Consider the following 17,360-nt stretch of genomic DNA (forward strand, 5'->3'; position numbering starts at 1 on the left):
AGAAATTTTGATTTTATACAACATTGACGCACCTTAGTAAAATACCGAAAATAACAATAATATTAACAATCATATACATTCGCCCCATCCCCATGAACAACCCAGCATTTTAACAACAAGTCCCATTTGTTTCTCATTGCTGGACAGTCACAATCAATGAGGCACACAAGGAGGCCAATCGGCCCATCGAGTCAATGCTGGCTCATTGCAGTCAGTCACATTCCTCCTCCACATACCAGCGCCCTGAAAGTTTCTTCCCTCAAGTGCCCTCCAATTTCCTTGTGAAATGATTGACCTTCCCCACATCTGCCCCCCCCCCCGGATAGGCAGCAAGTTCCAAATCATTACCACTCGCTGCGGTGAGAAGGTTTTTCCTCACCTTTCAGACCATGTGTTCTTCACAGAATCGCAAAATTGTGACAGGGCAGAAGGAGGCCATTCAGCCCAATGTGTCTGCATCAGCTCCCTCAATGAGTAACTCGCGAGTGCCATTCCCCCGCCTCACTAACCTTGCACGTTCTTTCTTTTCAGATAACAGTCTGATTCCCTTTTGAATGCACTTGTAGTGTTATTACAATCTTTTTTCTTCCTCACTAATGTTCTCCCCTCATTGTCTGGAGATGTGGAGGTCTCCTTGTTAGGCAGCCTCTTGCACTTTGCACAAATGATAATCCTGATGGGGAACCCTGACCATCTGAGTGTTGCAAGGTTAATTGATCTGGGACAGTCCCACTGTCAATGCCAATCGTCTTTTCCTTCAGTATCCATTTCCGACAATCATCTCTGGATTAATCAACGTCAGCTTGCATTTATATAGCGCCTAAGGCACAGTAAAACACCCCAAGGGGCTTCACTGAAGCATCAGCAAACAAAATCTGGCATTGAACAACATTGAAAGGACAAGAGGTCAGGTGGCCAAGAGCTTGATCAAAGAGTTAGGTTTTTAGGAGCATCTTAAAGTGGGTTTTAAGAGAGGTGGAGAGTTTTAGGGAGGGAATTTCAGAACTCGGCTGAAAGCACAGACGCCAATGGTGCAGCTTTGGGAATCAGACTGCACAAGAGGCTGGTACTGGAGGAGCACAGAGATCTCGTAGCATTGGAGAAGCACAGAGATCTCGTAGCATTGGAGGAACATAGAGATCTCGTAGCATTGGAGGAACACAGAGATCTCGTAGCATTGGAGGAGCACAGAGATCTCGTAGCATTGGAGGAACACAGAGATCTCGTAGCATTGGAGGAGCACAGAGATCTCGTAGCATTGGAGAAGCACAGAGATCTCGGAAGATTGTGGAGCTGGAGGAGGTTACAGTGATGGAGAGGGGACAAGGCCATGGAGTGGGAACACTGGTTGACTTCCAACTTTGGACACTGCACACTGAGGACAATTATATTTCCGCTATCGCTGCCCTTCTGAGAACAGGTGCCTCAGTACATGCTGCACTTTGAACTTGGGCCCTGCCAAATACCTGTGGTTCCTTAAACGTAATGGATAAAGTTGCTGAGGCATCAGGAGAGTGATAAAGATGTTTGAAGGCATTTGAGTTGTTTCCTTGGCTACACGTGTCTGTTGTTTCTTATTCAGGTCAGTCATATGAGATTCGAATGATGTGTAATCAGAATATGAGAGGCCTGTTGGAACCAAATGGGAAGATGCTGAAGGTGAGTGTTGGGGGGAGGGGGGGGGGGGGGGGGGGGGAGAGGGGGGGGGAGGGAGAGGGGAGAGGGAGAGGAAAAGGGGAGAAGAAGGGAGAGGGGAGGGGGAGAAGGGCGGGGGAGAGGAGGGGAGGGGGGAGGGGGGGACAATAAAGAAGGATGTAAAGAATAAAGATCTGGGCCGGGATTCTCCGAAATCCCGGCCAAGTGTTGACGCCGGCTTAAACACCGGTGTCCATCGGTATCATCGGGCCTCCTGGCCCAGCAATTCACCGTTGTTCAGGGGGCTAGCATAGCGACAGAGAGCTGCGCGCTGCTCCGGCGCCGAAAGGCAGCCCTGCACAGTCAGCGCAGGTCTGTGCATGCGTGCGATGGCCTCCGCCCAACATGGCGGAGCCCTACAGGGGCCCGGCGCGGAGGAACAGGAACATAGCCCCCCCCCCAGAATGAGCATGCCCGCCGATCGGTAGCCCCCGACACCGTCCTGGCCACCGTGGAGGCCTCACCAGAGTCGGAGGTCTGTGGGCAGAAATTCCTAAGCATGGGGCCGAGGCAGTTAAAGGCATGACCACCAAGGCTGGAGTGAATGAAGTGAAGGATGGCCAAGAATGATAGAATCCCTACAATGCAGAAAGAGGTCATACGGCCCATCGAGTCTGCACCGACCCTTGGAAAGAGTACCCTAACTAAGCCCATTCCCCATCCTATCCCCGTAATCCAGTAACCCCACCTAACCTTTTGGACATTAAGGGTAATTTAGCACGGCCAATCCACCCAACCTGCGCATCTTTGGATTGTGGGAGGAAACCGGAGCACCCGGAGGAAACCCACGCACACACGGGGAGGATGTGCAGACTCCGCACTGTGACCCGTGGCTGGAATTGAACCCAGGACCCTGGTGCTGTGAGGCAGCGGTGCTAACCACTGTGCCACCGTGCCGTCCCTGGACTCCAGAATTGGAAGAAAGCAGGGTTCTCAGAGGGTTGCTGATTGCAGATGGCTGAAGATATAATATCAGGCGGTTAGGGAGGGAAAAAATATATCGCCATAACCTGTTTGAGTTCTGACTCCCCCTTCCCCACAGTCAACTTTGCCTCTTTCTTTTGCAGAGCACAGTCAGGGTTGTCTTCCATGACAGGCGTCTGCAGTACAGTGAGCACCAACAGTTCCAAGGCTGGAAGTGGAATAGACCAGGAGACCGACTGCTTGATATTGGTATGTTCCATTCACCGGCAGCATCATGGCTATGTTCTATTCACCGCCAGCATCATAGCTATGTTCTATTCACCGGCAGCATCATAGCTATGTTCTATTCACCGCCAGTATCATGGGCGGTGTGCTGAGACTCCGCTGAATCATGTTGCCATGACGCGAGTTCAAACGCAGGGACCCTTCCAGATATCAAAGAAACTGCACCAGCTATAGGGCTAATTCCACATTCTGCAATCCCAACAGGGCTGCAATGCTTAAAGCTGGCATGGGATACTGGACTCAATTATGTCTTCATAAAACCTAATTAGACGTTCCAATGATGCCTCAGTAGCTAAAATATATCGCGCAGCCCACGGTGAGCCATCCAAACTGTGAATACCCAGATTGGAGTCCCAGTCTGTGCTGGGCTAGTCTGCGAATAGATGATTGTGTTGTATGGAGATGCCAATTGTTTAAAGACAGCACAGCAACTCACGACAACAAACATTTGCATTATGTAGTACTTTTAATGTAAATAGTTGCTTTGTAGTGCAGAATTTGAGTGTTGCTGAAAGAAGAGTCAGGGCTATTGGACATTTTTGGTTCCCCATCGGGTATCAGGACAGATGAAAGAATGCCAAAATTCAAATTGAACAACAATTCATATTGCTTGAGAAGAGGGTGCTGATCGATTGGCAAGTTGACTTTGGTCAAGGGATTTGCACCAGGAATGCAACAGGAAAGTATTGTTCCCCACGCTTTTGCCTCATTCAAAAAAAAGCGCAGTGCCCGGACCTGTTCCTTTTGCCTGCAGAGGACAGGTCACCGAGTATGAAAATATGTAGCTTCTAGCAAACGGAAGTGAGCTACGTTGCGAGCCCAACCGATAATCTTAAATTGTTGATGTAATTCATAGTACACTTGGGATTGTTCAGTAAGTGCTGCCCCAATCGCAGAAACATTAGACATTATGGTGTGAGTTTTGCAAGCACGGGTTGACACAGGGGCCTTTTGGTGTCTCAAGGCACTTTGCAGAGAGAAACCGGACCAAAAAAAAGGAAAATTCAGCCAAAGAAGCAGATATTCGGATGGGTGTCCAGATGTTTGATGATGGTGCAGGTTTAAAGAAGTGCCTTAAAAGGAGAGAGAGAGACAGAGGCCAGAATTCTCCGGTTGTTGCAATTCAATTTTCCCACCGGCAGCGCAGCGGCTTTCCCAGCGGTGTGCGGTGGTTACAATGGGAAATCCCATTGACAAATATTATTGTTATATAGAATTTACAGTGCCGAAGGAGGCCATTCGGCCCATCGAGTCTGCACCGGCTCTTGGAAAGAGCACCCTACCCAAGGTTAACACCGCCACCCTATCCCCATAACCCCACCCAACACTAAGGGCAATTATGGACACTAAGAGCAATTTATCCAGGGCCAATCCACCTAACCTGCACATCTTTGGACTGCGGGAGGAAACCGGAGCACCCGGAGGAAACCCACGCACACACGGGGAGGATGTGCAGACTCCGCACAGACAGTAACCCAAGCCGGGAATCGAACCTGGGACCCTGGAGCTGTGAAGCGGTTGTGCTATCCACAATGCTACCGTGCTGCCCCCCACAATGCTACCGTGCTGCGGGAAGATAGAATCCCGCCACAGGCGAACAACGCGCTACCGAGAAACATGCGGCTAGAGGACCGGAAAATCCCGCCCAGAGAGTTTAGGGGGTATTCCAATGGAAGTGGGAATGCAACCTGACTGTCCTTATCTAGAGCCAGGATAACAAGATCAGTGGCAAATGCTTGAAAATCTTCAGGAAGATCTCAAAACAAATCTGCTTGATCAAGGGCAGGATTCTCCATTTGGGAACTCTGGTCAGGATTCTCCGTTGCCTGGCGCCGATATCGTAATCAGCGAATGGGCGGAGAATCCACTCCAACGCCCAAATCGGGGCCGGTGCGGGTTTGACGCTGGTCAGCCATGCTCCGCCCCCTTGGAAGTGGCGTAATCGCTTCGCGCGCTGTTGGAATGGCATTAGCGCATCATCAGCATGCCCTCCCGCGATGCTCCGCCCCCGATGGGCCATGTTCACGACTGCACGGTTGATGTGCGCCTAGAGCCGCCACACTCGGCCGGACTTCGTGCCGCTGGCCGGGAGGAAGCTTCCCGGAAGGCTGGGGGGGGGTGAGCGTGGGGGGAGTGGCCTGTGGGGTCGCAGATGGCGGGTCTGGTCCAGGCACAGGGGCGCCATGATGTACGCGCGACCGCTCCAGGTCGTCACCGTGCGCATGCGCGGTCAGGGACCCAGCCATTCTCCGTCTGTTTACGACGTGGGAGCCGGGAATTTCACCCGCCGTCGCTGCTGGCTCCTCACCAATTCCAGAATCGGTGAAGATTTGGTGCCCATTTTGGCGTCGTAGAATGCCCGCGAATTCTCCATTTGAGCCAGCACTTAGCCACTGAAACAAAGATTCCAACACCATGTAATGCTGCTGGGACTGAATTGTGTGCGGTTCCCACTCCTGTTGGGGGCGCTATTTGGGAAGGGAGTCAGGACATGCAAATGGGCCAGCACCCTGCCCATGTCAATCTAGAGCAATTCCTATTCCCGTTGGCGACTGATTCGCTGGAGCCAGAATTGGCACTGAAGGGCTGGACTGCCTATACGCACAAAGGAGGGCTGCCCGAGATTTACCGATTCAGAGCTCGATTGCATGCTGGACGTGCTGGAGGAGAGGAGGGACATCCTATACCCGAGGGTAGCAGGAGACTCTAGCCCATCATTGTTAACAGGGCCTAGGAGGAGGTGGCAGAGGAGGTGAGAGCTGCCAGTCTCACAAGGAGGACTGGGACCCAGTGCCGCAAAAAGAGGAATGACATCCCTTGGAGTAGATCGGGGGCCATCGAGCAGCCGAGGGAGGAGGAGGTGAAAGGGTCCATGTTGGTGCCTCCCCAGGGGATGTGCTGGGACACCTCTCTAAATCCCGCCCCCACCTTGCACCGACACATCTGATGGGCAGCAGGCAGAACAAGGTGGCACCTTGCCACCTGTGACATCTGAAGGTCGGCCGGGCCACACAGATTCAGGCCCTCCAGAGAAGAGCCACCAAAGGCATTTCAGGTCAGAGGGCGTGAGACGCCTCCATGTCTGATGTGCTGTCTGGTCTAACACCGAGACGATACGGTAGAGCACGTAATATTAGAAGGCTATACACTGTGGCACAGGTGTAGCACAAAGCAGTCACCGTTAAATAACTTTCTCACCAACATTCCGACCTGCCTCTACCCTCTGTCCAATGTGTGTTCAAGATGGGCTGGGCTGGGAGTAGAGAGTGTGCCATGTGGGGGTGTGAGGTTGGGGGGGGTGTGGCGGTTTGGGGAGATGGTTTGGTTTCTGGGCGGGGGGAGGGGGCTGGAGGTTGAGGCGGGACAGGAACACTTGAATGTCCCACCTGGGGTCACCCTCAGCGAGAGGTGGCAGGGTACGGGGCCAGAAGTGTGAGGCCGTCCTCTATGATCGTTTACCCAGTGAGTGAGCCCTAACTTCCCACCATCTCCAGAACCACCTGGAAAAGATATATAGGCCCGTGAGATGGAACGGCCGGCACACGTGCAGGGATCACTCGGGCAGTCGATGGAATAGAACATAGAACATAGAACAGTACAGCACAGAACAGGCCCTTCGGCCCTCAATGTTGTGCCGAGCCATGATCACCCCACTCAAACCCACGTATCCACCCTATACCCATAACCCAACAACCGTTAACCTTACTTTTTATTAGGACACTACGGGCAATTTAGCATGGCCAATCCACCTAACCCGCACATCTTTGGACTGTGGGAGGAAACCGGAGCACCCGGAGGAAACCCACGCACACAGGGGGAGGACGTGCAGACTCCACACAGACAGTGACCCAGCCGGGAATCGAACCTGGGACCCTGGAGCTGTGAAGCATTTATGCTAACCACCATGCTACCCTGCTGCCTGTTAACCTAACAGCCGCGCTTAGGAAACCTTGCGTGGGCGCCGCTTAGCACTGGGTTTCACTAATGTGGGCCAGGCATAACAGCACCTGGTGGGTCTCCCAGGCCATTATAGACCCCCTGGTGATCAGGGGCAGGGCACAGTGATACCCTTGCACTCTCACTGCCACCCAAGTAGCCTGTAAGTGCCTGGGTGTCACTGCCAGGCTAGCAGGGGCACTGCCATGTTGCCAGACCGGCAGTGCCCAGGTGCCAGGTTGCCCACACCACGGATCATTCCTAGGGATGCCTTACCCATAAGAGGTGTGGTGAGGTCGGGCCCGAGGACCCCGGAAGAGGTAAGTTGGGTGCAACGGGGTCTGGAGGCCGCAGTGGGGTCGTTCGGGGGGAGGTCGAAAGAGCGTGGCTGCATTTTAAAATGGTGCCTCAATCCGCAAGTAGTCTTCCTACGCTGTCAAGTTGGGCCTGCCTGTGCAGGAAATTAATAAAGTGCGTTCCTTCCCGACGCCAAAAGAAATGGGAAAGTACTGTTGAATAGTGGGATCTTTCTCAGCACTGCAGGCGCCTGAAACCAGACTCTGAATTTTAATTGTGAAATCACGCCCAGAGTTTGGGGGTATAGTGGCACAACATGTGGCTGCAGATTGAGAAGTGCCTGGTTCAAAGCCAGGTGCCCCCTATCGTTCACCTGGAATGCACTGTCGGAAAGTGTGATGGAGGCAGTTTCAATTGAGGCATTCAAGAAGGCATTAGATGATTATTTGAAGAGAAACAAAGTGGAGGTGGATGGGAGAAAGGGCAGGGGAATGGCACAAAATCACTTGGGGAGCTGGTGCAGACACGATGGGCCAAATGGCCTCCTTGTGCGCTGTAAAAATTCTGTGATCCTGTGAAACATCAACCAGCATGGTTCCCTTCGACAACAAGAAACCCGGGCAGTAAAAGGAAAATAGGAACGCGTTCAATGAATTAGAGTGATAATTAGTACATTATTAGACTCTGTTAGTGAGAATATTGGGACAACTTTGTGAATTTGCCCCCAGTGAGGAGCATTGCTTGTCGGGAGTACATATTGCGATTTGGAATGAAGATCAGCGAGCTTCATTATAGTTGCCTAGAGGGAATGCTAACCTGCACAAAGCTGTGGCGTGCACATTGGTAAGGTTTACCCTTGTAAGTTGTCAAGCGTTGATTAATGATTCAGGTATATAGGGAGTAGATAGGGTGCAGATAGGGCTCTGGTTGCCTTATGTCTTGTTTCTACTGCACACAATGAGACTTGTTCCCCCCCCCCCCCCCCCCCCCCATACCTGATAAGATCAGAGCATTGGCTGTTTACATGAGATGGTGATGGTGATAAGACTGCACAAGAAAGAACTAACGAGAGTGAGAAAAGAGAAAACAACTTTTGCTATTTCTGTTTTCAGAGGGAGGATTCAATACCGAAAGACCCACATTTATTTATTTTTTAAATATAAATTTAGAGTACCCAATTAATCTTTTTCCAATTAAGGGGCAGTTTTTAGCGTGGAGAATCCACCTAGCCTGTACATCTTTGGGTTGTGGGGGCGAAACCCACGCAGACACGGGGAGAATGTGCAAACTCCACACGGACAGGGACCCAGAGCCGGGATCGAACCTGGGACCTCGGCGCCGTGAGGCAGCAGGGCTAATCCACTGTGCCACCGAGCTGCCTGAAGACCCACATTTATTAAACACCATCTGAATTTGCACAGGACTCCAACGTAAAAGAGTGTCCGTCGTTGTCCTTGTTCCTTAACAAGAAAGACCTGCATTGATGTAGCACCTTCCACAGCCACATGATGTACCAAAGCACATTACAGCCAATTTTTGAAGTGTATTGTCATGTAGCAAATGCAGTTTGTGTCCAGCAAGATCCCACAAACAGCGGCATGATAAGGAGCAGGTTATATGTTTGGCTGATGTTGTTTGAGGGAATTCTAGAAGAAATTACATGATTAACTTAGGACTCTTATTAGCAAGTTTCCTTCCCTTTGAGTTAGGGCAGGAAGTATTATGATTCAAAATATAATTTCACTTTTGGTAGACGTGTATCCTTAAAATCGATAAGATTTAATGCGGAGGGTGCTCCTTTGATGGGAACTGAGTTGGGGAAATCTTTGTACTTGAGTAAACAAATACCTCACCGATTGGGGCAGCATTATCAAAATGTTAATATATACAAATTCCATCACAAAAATGTGTAATTGCCAATTGCCATGTATTGTGCCAGTGTACTGCAGGCAACAACATTGCTAGGAAAGAACGTGTACTTTGGTAGGAAGAATAAAGTAGCTGAATATTATCCAAATGGAGAAAGACTGCAGAAAGCTGCAACACAGAGGGATTAAATTACAAATGTCCAGCAGGAAGTGCAAAGGGCATGTTGGCCTTTATTTCAAAGAGAATGGAGTATAAAAACAGGGAAATCTTGCTGAAATTATACAAGGCACTAGTTAGACCTCACCTGGGATACCAGGAACAGTTTTGGTCACCTTATTTAAGGCAAGATCACAGAATCATCATAGAATTTACAGTGCAGAAGGAGGCCATTCAGCACATCAAGTCTGCACTGGCCCTTGGAACGAGCAACCCTACCCAAGCCCACCCCCCCCATCCCCACCCTATCCCCGTAACCCCACCCAATCCTTTTGGACACTAAGGGCAATTTAGCATGGCCAATCCTGCATATAAGATATACTGGCATTGGAGGCAGTCCAGAGAAGGATCACTAGGTTGATCCTTGCTACTGACGGTATTTCTTATAAGGGGAGGTTGAATAGGTTGGACCTGTACTCATTGGAGTTTAGAATAATGGAGGTGACATTATTAAGACAAATAGGATTCTCGGGGGGCTTGACAGGATCGACGTTGAGAAGTTGTTTCCCTGTGTGAGAGAGACAAGAGGGCATCATCTCAGAATAAAGGGGTTGGCTATTTGTTGTAAGACCTCTTACTGTGCCCACCCCAGTCCAACGGTGGCATTTCCACATCAGGGCCCATTTAAGACAGAGATAAGGAAAAATGTCTTCTCCCAGAGGATAGTGAAGCAGAGGAATTCTTTACCGCAGAGAGCTGTAGAGGTTGGGTCATTTGCTATGTTCAAGGCTGAGATAAACAGATGTTTATCAGTGAAGGAATCGAGGGTTACGGCGATAAGATGGGAGAGTGGAGCTGAGGATTGTCATATCAGATCAGTCATAATCTCATTGAATGGCAGAGCAGGCTCGATGGGCTGAATGGCCTATTTCTACTCCAATGCCTTATGGTCTTAACATAGATACAGTGAATAGTACAGCTTTCACGGCAATGTTTCCTCTTTCAAGTATTTAACCAATCCCCTTTATTACTGAATCTATATCAGTCACCCTAATTGAAATCCTACCCACTCATAACAGATATATTTCTATATAATACAACATAGATTTCTTACAAGCCAATATCCCACTGAAGGCTTCGCTTGACTTCGGCAATTAAATTGTTTGAATTTCTTTGATGAGAAGGAGAAATATCCTGAACACTTGAAAATAATCTAATGCTCAACAGATTTCTAACACAATTATATGAACAATGGAACACAATAGCTCCATGAGACTGCCTATATATCTACCGCTGTGAGTGCTGTACAGTCTTGGAGTCAGAGAGCCATAGAATTTTACAGCACAAAAAGAGGCCCTTCAGCCCATTGTGTCCATCAAACACCTATTAGTTCAAATCCCATTTTCCAGAATTGGGTCCATAGCCTTGAATACTATGGGGCTGGATTCTTCGCACGCCGCGACACATTTCTGCCCCGATCTGCCGGTCAATAGCTTAAATGCTTAAATACTATGAGGGTTCCTGCCTCTACCGTCCATTCAGACAGTGAGTTCCAGATTCCCACCGCCCAGTGGGTGGAAAAAGTGTTTCCTCAAATCCTGCCTGTCTTGTGCCTTTGCAAGAACTTGCCAGAAGGAGCTGGCCAAAATGAATTCTCTGAAACAGATCATTCCTGTTAAAAAAAAAATAATTGCAAATTACTAGTTGTTCATTTTGGAATCATACCCACATGTTTGTGCTGTCTGTGAGTAAATCTCGGCAGCAGTCTGATATAAGGCAGTGTAGCATTCAACATGCTTTCTGCCTTCCAGACCAGCAGAGCATGAGTTGTAGCTGGGCCGCCTGTGTGATCTGCAAAAAAACAATTTGCTGCAATTGGGGTGAATTGTTTGAGCTGGAATAGACAAGCACAGTGCAGTGGAGAAATAGCAGGTTTTTAACTCATTGAAGGACACAGCCTGCCTCCGTCAATAGTCAGCAAGGTATTACAAGAAGCATAAGCGATTGGGTAGTATGATGTACAGTATTGGTATGTTAACCAGTTCTGCCGCAAAGCTTATCGGCAACAGGTTTGAAAATGGAAAATAAAATGAAAATCGCTTATTGTCACAAGTAGACTTCAATGAAGTTACTGTGAAAAGCCCCTAGTCGTCACATTCCGGCGCCTGTCCGGGGAGGCCGGTACGGGAATTGAACCGTGCTGCTGGCCTGCTTGGTCTGCTTTAAAAGCCAGCGATTTAGCCCAGTGAGCTAAACCAGCCCCTCAGCTAAACCAGCCCCAGGTTTGCAACTACAATCCCTCAAATGGTGAGATGTCAATTTCCTTTGTGCCATCAGATGGGGGTTTGGGGGGGGGGGGGGGGGGGGGGGTGGGTCTATTAGGCCATTTTATTCCACACCCGTCAAGTCAAAAACACCCAAAAGCCTGGAGCTTGCTGCCAACTATTCTTTGGTCTGAAACATTCGGACTTAATTGAACTAATCCATCATTTGCTATGGTTTTCTTTCACACTGTGACATTCTCTTTCTTTCTCAAATGATTTTGTCACTTCAGATATTCCTCTCTCAGTTGGAATTGTCGACCCACGAATAAGCCCCACGTTGCTGAACGCTGCAGAATTCCTCTGGGATCCAAAGAAACAAACCTCTGTCTCCATCCAGGTTTGTGTCTTTCTGTCTCTTGTTCCTTTCTCTATTCCACTCCTTTTTTTCTTTCTTTAACTCCTCACAGTCTCTTTCCTTTTTCATCTATTCGAGTATTCCCTTACACTTTTTTTAGTCTCCTCCCCCCTTCCTCCCTAGCCCCACCACCCCCCCCCCCCCCCCCCCCCCCCCCCAACCCCCCACAGTTATTCCTCTCATTTTTGGGTCAGTCTATCTTCAGCCTCTCTCCACATTCTTTTGTCCCATGTCTCCTTGGGTGATGTCCTGTCCCTAGGGTGTATGTTTCCATAACCAGTTTGGCGATTAGATGTTTTTGCGCAGAAGCAGCCCACTGTGACCCAGCTTTAGCTTTTCTCTTCCTCTCTGGCATCATGTTGGCATCTCTGCTGCTTTGGCACAACAGAAAATGATGGTCTATTTATTCCACGGCACAACGCTTTGGAACTCAACTTGGTGTAACGCCGAGTTGCCGATCTCCAGAACGTCACAAGCAGCCAAAGTCTTTATCTCCTCACTTCCTCTTCATTCACACCTCGCACAGAGGAAGGAAACATAAGACGACTGCCACTTAGTCACAATGAAGTGATGCAATGATGTGTTTTTGTATCGGTGTATCTTACAGGTTAAAAAAAAAGAATTTTGTTAATGCAACCAGTGCATTTTTAATAACTACTATGCTGAGAGGGGAGTATTCTTCACTTTTAGTCATGAGTGCAGTCCAGGGTCTGGACCAAGAGAGGACAGTCTGACATTCATTCCATTCAGCACCAATAGCCAAACTCTGCCAGTTCTCAAAATTTACGTATTTAACATATTAATTTTCTCTACTAGCCATCTCTTACATTGAGATTGCAGGTGGAGTTCCAATTAAATAGCGCAGAGACGCGTAAATACTCATCCGCCACAAGAAATAACAGGCTCCCCCCCCCCCCCGCAGACTAAGGAAAACCCGCTCTGATTGCACATATTTCATTAACTCTGCTCCTCATCTTCAGGTTCACTGCATCAGTACGGAATTCACGCCCAGGAAAAATGGCGGTGAGAAGGGTGTCCCCTTCAGAATTCAGATCGACACCTTTAAGATGAATGAGAATGGAGACTTCACAGAACATCTGCACTCTGCGAGCTGTCAGGTTAAAGTTTTTAAGGTACCGAACTTTCCCACTACATTTAGAACAGAATGTGGTTAGAATCCATTCATCATTGTCAAAAACCAGCCACGGCTGCAAATAGCCCTCTCTGCTTCATGACGTGAGACATGATTTTGTTGTACAGTATTAATAACACAACCAAGTAATTAGATGAAGAATTTAATCAAGCATTGTTAGAAGATTCATGTTTTTTATCGGTTCCTTTTCAATTCATCAGATCCATTAAATTCCATTGAAACCTTTTGTGTTTCTGTCATTTTCTTCTTGCACTTATAGGGGGGCACATTAGTACAGTGGTCAGCACTGTTGCTTTATAGCGCCAGGGACCCAGGTTCGATTCCCACTGTGGATCACTGGGTCACTGTCTATGCGGAGTTTGCATGCTCTCTCCAGGTCTGCTTGGGTTTAGAACATAGAACAGAACCTTCGGCCCTCGATGTTGTGCCGAGCAATGATTACCCTACTCAAACCCACGTATCCACCCTATACCCGTAACCCAACAACCCCCCCTTAACCCTACTTTTTAGGACACTATGGGCAATTTAGCATGGCCAATCCACCTAACCTGCACATCTTTGGACTGTGGGAGGAAACCGGAGCACCCGGAGGAAACCCACGCACACACGGGGAGGACGTGCAGACTCCACACAGACAGTGACCCAGCCGGGAATCGAACCTGGGACCCTGGAGCTGTGAAGCATTTATGCTAACCACAATGCTACCATGCTGCCCCTTTCTTCTGGTGCTCCGGTTTCCTCCCACAAATCCCGAAAGACTTGCTTCTTAGGTGAATGGGACATTCTGAATTCTCCCCCTGTGTACCCGAACAGATGCCGGAGTGTGGCGACTAGGGGCTTTTCACAGTAACTTCATTGCACTGTTAATGTAAGCCTAATGTAAGTGTCACTAATAAAAATTATTACAACATCATTCTTGATTGAAGGGCATCCCAAAGGAGCATTTGAGTCAAGAATTAATTTGTTTGACGAGTGATCACTGTTGTAATGTAGGAACAATTACAGCCCATTTACACATAGCAAGGCCCCATAACCAGCACTGTAATAATAACCAGATCGTCTGTTGAATCCTAGCCTAAAGGTGCCGACAGGAAGCTCAAGACCGATAAAGAGAAAATAGAGAAGCGCTCACCACAGGAGAGGTCCAAGTACCAGCCAGCGTACGAAACCACAGTCCTGACTGAGGTGAAACATTAGCCCTTATCAACCGCAGGGTTGTGGAGATCTATTCTTGCTATATTCTTGATACATGACTAATCTATCTTTTCTTCAATTAGTGTTCTCCCTGGCCTGACACCCCATCCTGTTCAAGCATTAGCCCAGCTGGAAGCCCAGGCTATAGCCCTGCCTCGCCAATTCCATTCAACCTTCCTGAGGGGTAAGTTCATTCTGATTGTGAACCTGTTGCTTGTGCAGAACCTCAACATGCCAAGACTTAGCTCTGTCAAAGACAAAACATGAGATTAGAATGCAAGGGGGCAGGATTCTCCGTCGGTGGGATTCTCTGTTATGCCGGCAGCCCGGAAGTTTCCCGACGGTATGGAGCTGCCCAACAATGGGAAACCCCATTGACCGACCGACGTAACAAAGAATCCCGCCGGCGTGGTGAACCTGAAATGTGGCGGGTTGGGGGCGGAGAATCCAGCACAAGGCCATTCAGCCCACAAAATCCCATTGCTTTTTTCAATAAATGTTTTAATTGGGCAACACGGTGGCGTAGTGGGTTAGCCCTGCTGCCTCACGGTGCCGAGGTCCCAGGTTCGATCCCGGCTCTGAGTCACTGTCCGTGTGGAGTTTGCACATTCTCCCCAAAGATGTACAGGCTAGGTGGATTGGCCACGCTAAATTGCCCCTTAATTGGAAAAAATGAATTGGGTACACTAAATTTATTTTTTTAAAATGTTTTTATTGGGTTTTTCAAACATAGTATATTTACAAGTGTACACAAAAAAGAGAAAAAAGTGAAGATAATACAAACAAGATAAAAACAACAACGCTATATAATTAGCAAAATCACGTAAATAAAAAGTAAAAAACCAAGGTGTGGGGAAGTAAAAACTGGGGGAGTGTATATACATCGAGGTACTGGAGAGATATTTGCAGTGTACATGTATACATGTATACAGGGGCAGCACGGTAGCATGGTGGTTAGCATAAATGCTTCACAGCTCCAGGGTCCCAGGTTCGATTCCCGGCTGGGTCACTGTCTGTGCGGAGTCTGCACATCCTCCCCGTGTGTGCGTGGGTTTCCTCCGGGTGCTCTGGTTTCCTCCCACAGTCCAAAGATGTGCGTGTTAGGTGGATTGGCCATGCTAAATTGCCCGTAGTGTCCTAAAAAGTAAGGTTAAAAGGGGAGGGGTTGTTGGGTTACGGTATAGGGTGGATACGTGGGTTTGAGTAGGGTGATCATTGCTCGGCACAACATCGAGGGCCGAAGGGCCTGTTCTGTGCTGTACTGTTCTATGTTCTATGTCTTAGGGGGGAGGGCGAAGTCATATTGTTTAGATTTGACAAATAGTTGTTTTTCCGTTATTCGTTAATGGGACCTGGATATCACTGGCAATGCCAGCATTTGTTGTCCATCCCTAATTGCCCTTGAAATGTATGGTTTGCTGGACCATTTCAGGGGGCAGTTTAGAGTCAACCACATCGCTGTGGATCTGGAGTCACGTGTAGGCCAGACCGGGGAAGGATGGAAAATTTCCTTCCCCAAAGGGTAGCGAACTAGGTGGGTTTTTACAATAATTAATCATGGTTGTCATGGACACCTTTAGTAATCCCACTAGCTCTACTTTCCAGATTTGTCAATTGATTTTTAAAAATTTCCTCAGTGGGATTTGAACCCATGTCCCCAGAGCATTAGATTGGCCTTTGTAGAGTAGCTTAGTGTCATTACCACTAACATCTTCCCCCGGGATATACAGAAATCGTGAAGGGTTTTGTTGAGCACAAATACCAAGAAGCTGTTTTTTTGACGGCAGAAGGGTTGGTAATTAGAGGACACAAGTTTGTGACAATCGTTCAGAGCTGGAATGCACTGCCTGAATGGATGGCAAAAGCAGGTGCAACAGTAACTTCCAAAAATGAATTGGATAAATATTGAATGGAAAATAACGACAGGGATGTGGAGAAAGAGCAGGGAAGTCAGATTCATTGGCTAGTTTTACCAAAGAGCTGGCACCAGCATGATAGACTGAATGGCCTCTTCTGTGCTGTGTGGTTTTCTGGTTCTATGGAAGCACTGGCTTGAGGGGCCGAAGGGCCTGTTCCTGTGCTGTACTTTTCTTTGTTCTTTGAAAGAGCAGCGTCCTGCACCTTAGGCCCCACAACTAATCAGAGAATCCACTGAACAAAGAGGCTGGATGTTTTCTCCTTCCCTCAATAATAAATCAAGTTAAATTCCGGCTGCTCAAGGTGGAGGAAGAGCTGCTGAATGATGAGGACTGAACAAGAGTTTGACATGAAGCACACTCTGGTTTTGAAGTGATTTTCACTTTGTAGGTTGAACAGGTCAATTGAGATTTGAGGCTCTGTGGGGTTTCACTCCCACGGCCCAAAGACGAGCAGCCTAGGTGGATTGGCCACATAAAGACCAGATATGAGGGGCGCGATTCTCCCAAAGGGAGACTGAGTGCCGACGTTGGAGTGAAACCCAGAGTGTTTCACTCCGGCGTCAGAGGCCGCTCCTTGCCCCCTATTCTCCCCCCCCCCCCCCCAACCAGGGGGTGCGTGAATCCCGAACGCCCGGCCTTGGCGCTTGCGTCAATGCGGGGCGCCGGGAATGACGCAGCCGGCGGCGCCGAAGTGACGTCAGCCGCGCATGCGCAGGTTGGCCGGCTCAAACCCGCGCATGCGCGGTTGCCGTCTTCCCCTCCGCTGCCCCCACAAGACATGGCGGCTTGACCTTGCGGGGCGGCGGAGGGAAAAGAGTGCGCCGTTTACAGACGCTGGCCCGACGATCGGTGGGCACCGATCGCGGGCCAGACATCTGCTGAGCTCGCCCGTGGTGCTCGATCCTCCCTCCAGCCCCCACAGGCCCCACACTCACCTGTCGCGCGTTGTTCGCGCCGGCAGCGACCAGGTGTGGTTGGCGCTGCCGTGAACCGGTCGGGTTCGGCAGGCCGCTCGGCCCATCCGGGCCGGAGAATCGGCGGTCATCATGAGAAACAGCGAGCGGCGATTCTCCGAGCGGCGTGTCGAAAAATACGACACACCATTTGTGGGGGGGTGGGAGAATCGCAGGGGGTGCCAGGGCGGCGTGGCGTGATTCGCCCGGCCCTCCCGCGATTCTCCCACCCGGCGTGGGGAGCGGAGAATCGTGCCCGAGGTTATATTTGTGCTCCCATGAACGTGCATGTATCCCAAG

At 49.2% G+C, this 17,360-nt stretch overlaps 1 protein-coding gene across 3 annotated transcripts in view; it reads left to right on the forward strand.

The window, feature by feature from the left end:
- Positions 1–17,360, forward strand: part of LOC119954494 (transcription factor CP2-like) — a 52,666-nt gene that overhangs the window by 10,676 nt on the left and 24,630 nt on the right. For all 3 annotated transcript variants that reach the window (XM_038779776.1, XM_038779777.1, XM_038779778.1), the window contains 6 exons: positions 1,583–1,659; positions 2,763–2,868; positions 11,717–11,823; positions 12,822–12,974; positions 14,069–14,179; positions 14,272–14,372. In XM_038779776.1, the coding sequence (XP_038635704.1) occupies positions 1,583–1,659; positions 2,763–2,868; positions 11,717–11,823; positions 12,822–12,974; positions 14,069–14,179; positions 14,272–14,372 (655 nt within the window). The remainder of the gene's footprint in view (positions 1–1,582; positions 1,660–2,762; positions 2,869–11,716; positions 11,824–12,821; positions 12,975–14,068; positions 14,180–14,271; positions 14,373–17,360) is intronic.

The sequence above is a fragment of the Scyliorhinus canicula genome, chromosome 19 (assembly GCF_902713615.1).
Source record: "Scyliorhinus canicula chromosome 19, sScyCan1.1, whole genome shotgun sequence".
Lineage (NCBI taxonomy): Eukaryota > Metazoa > Chordata > Chondrichthyes > Carcharhiniformes > Scyliorhinidae > Scyliorhinus > Scyliorhinus canicula.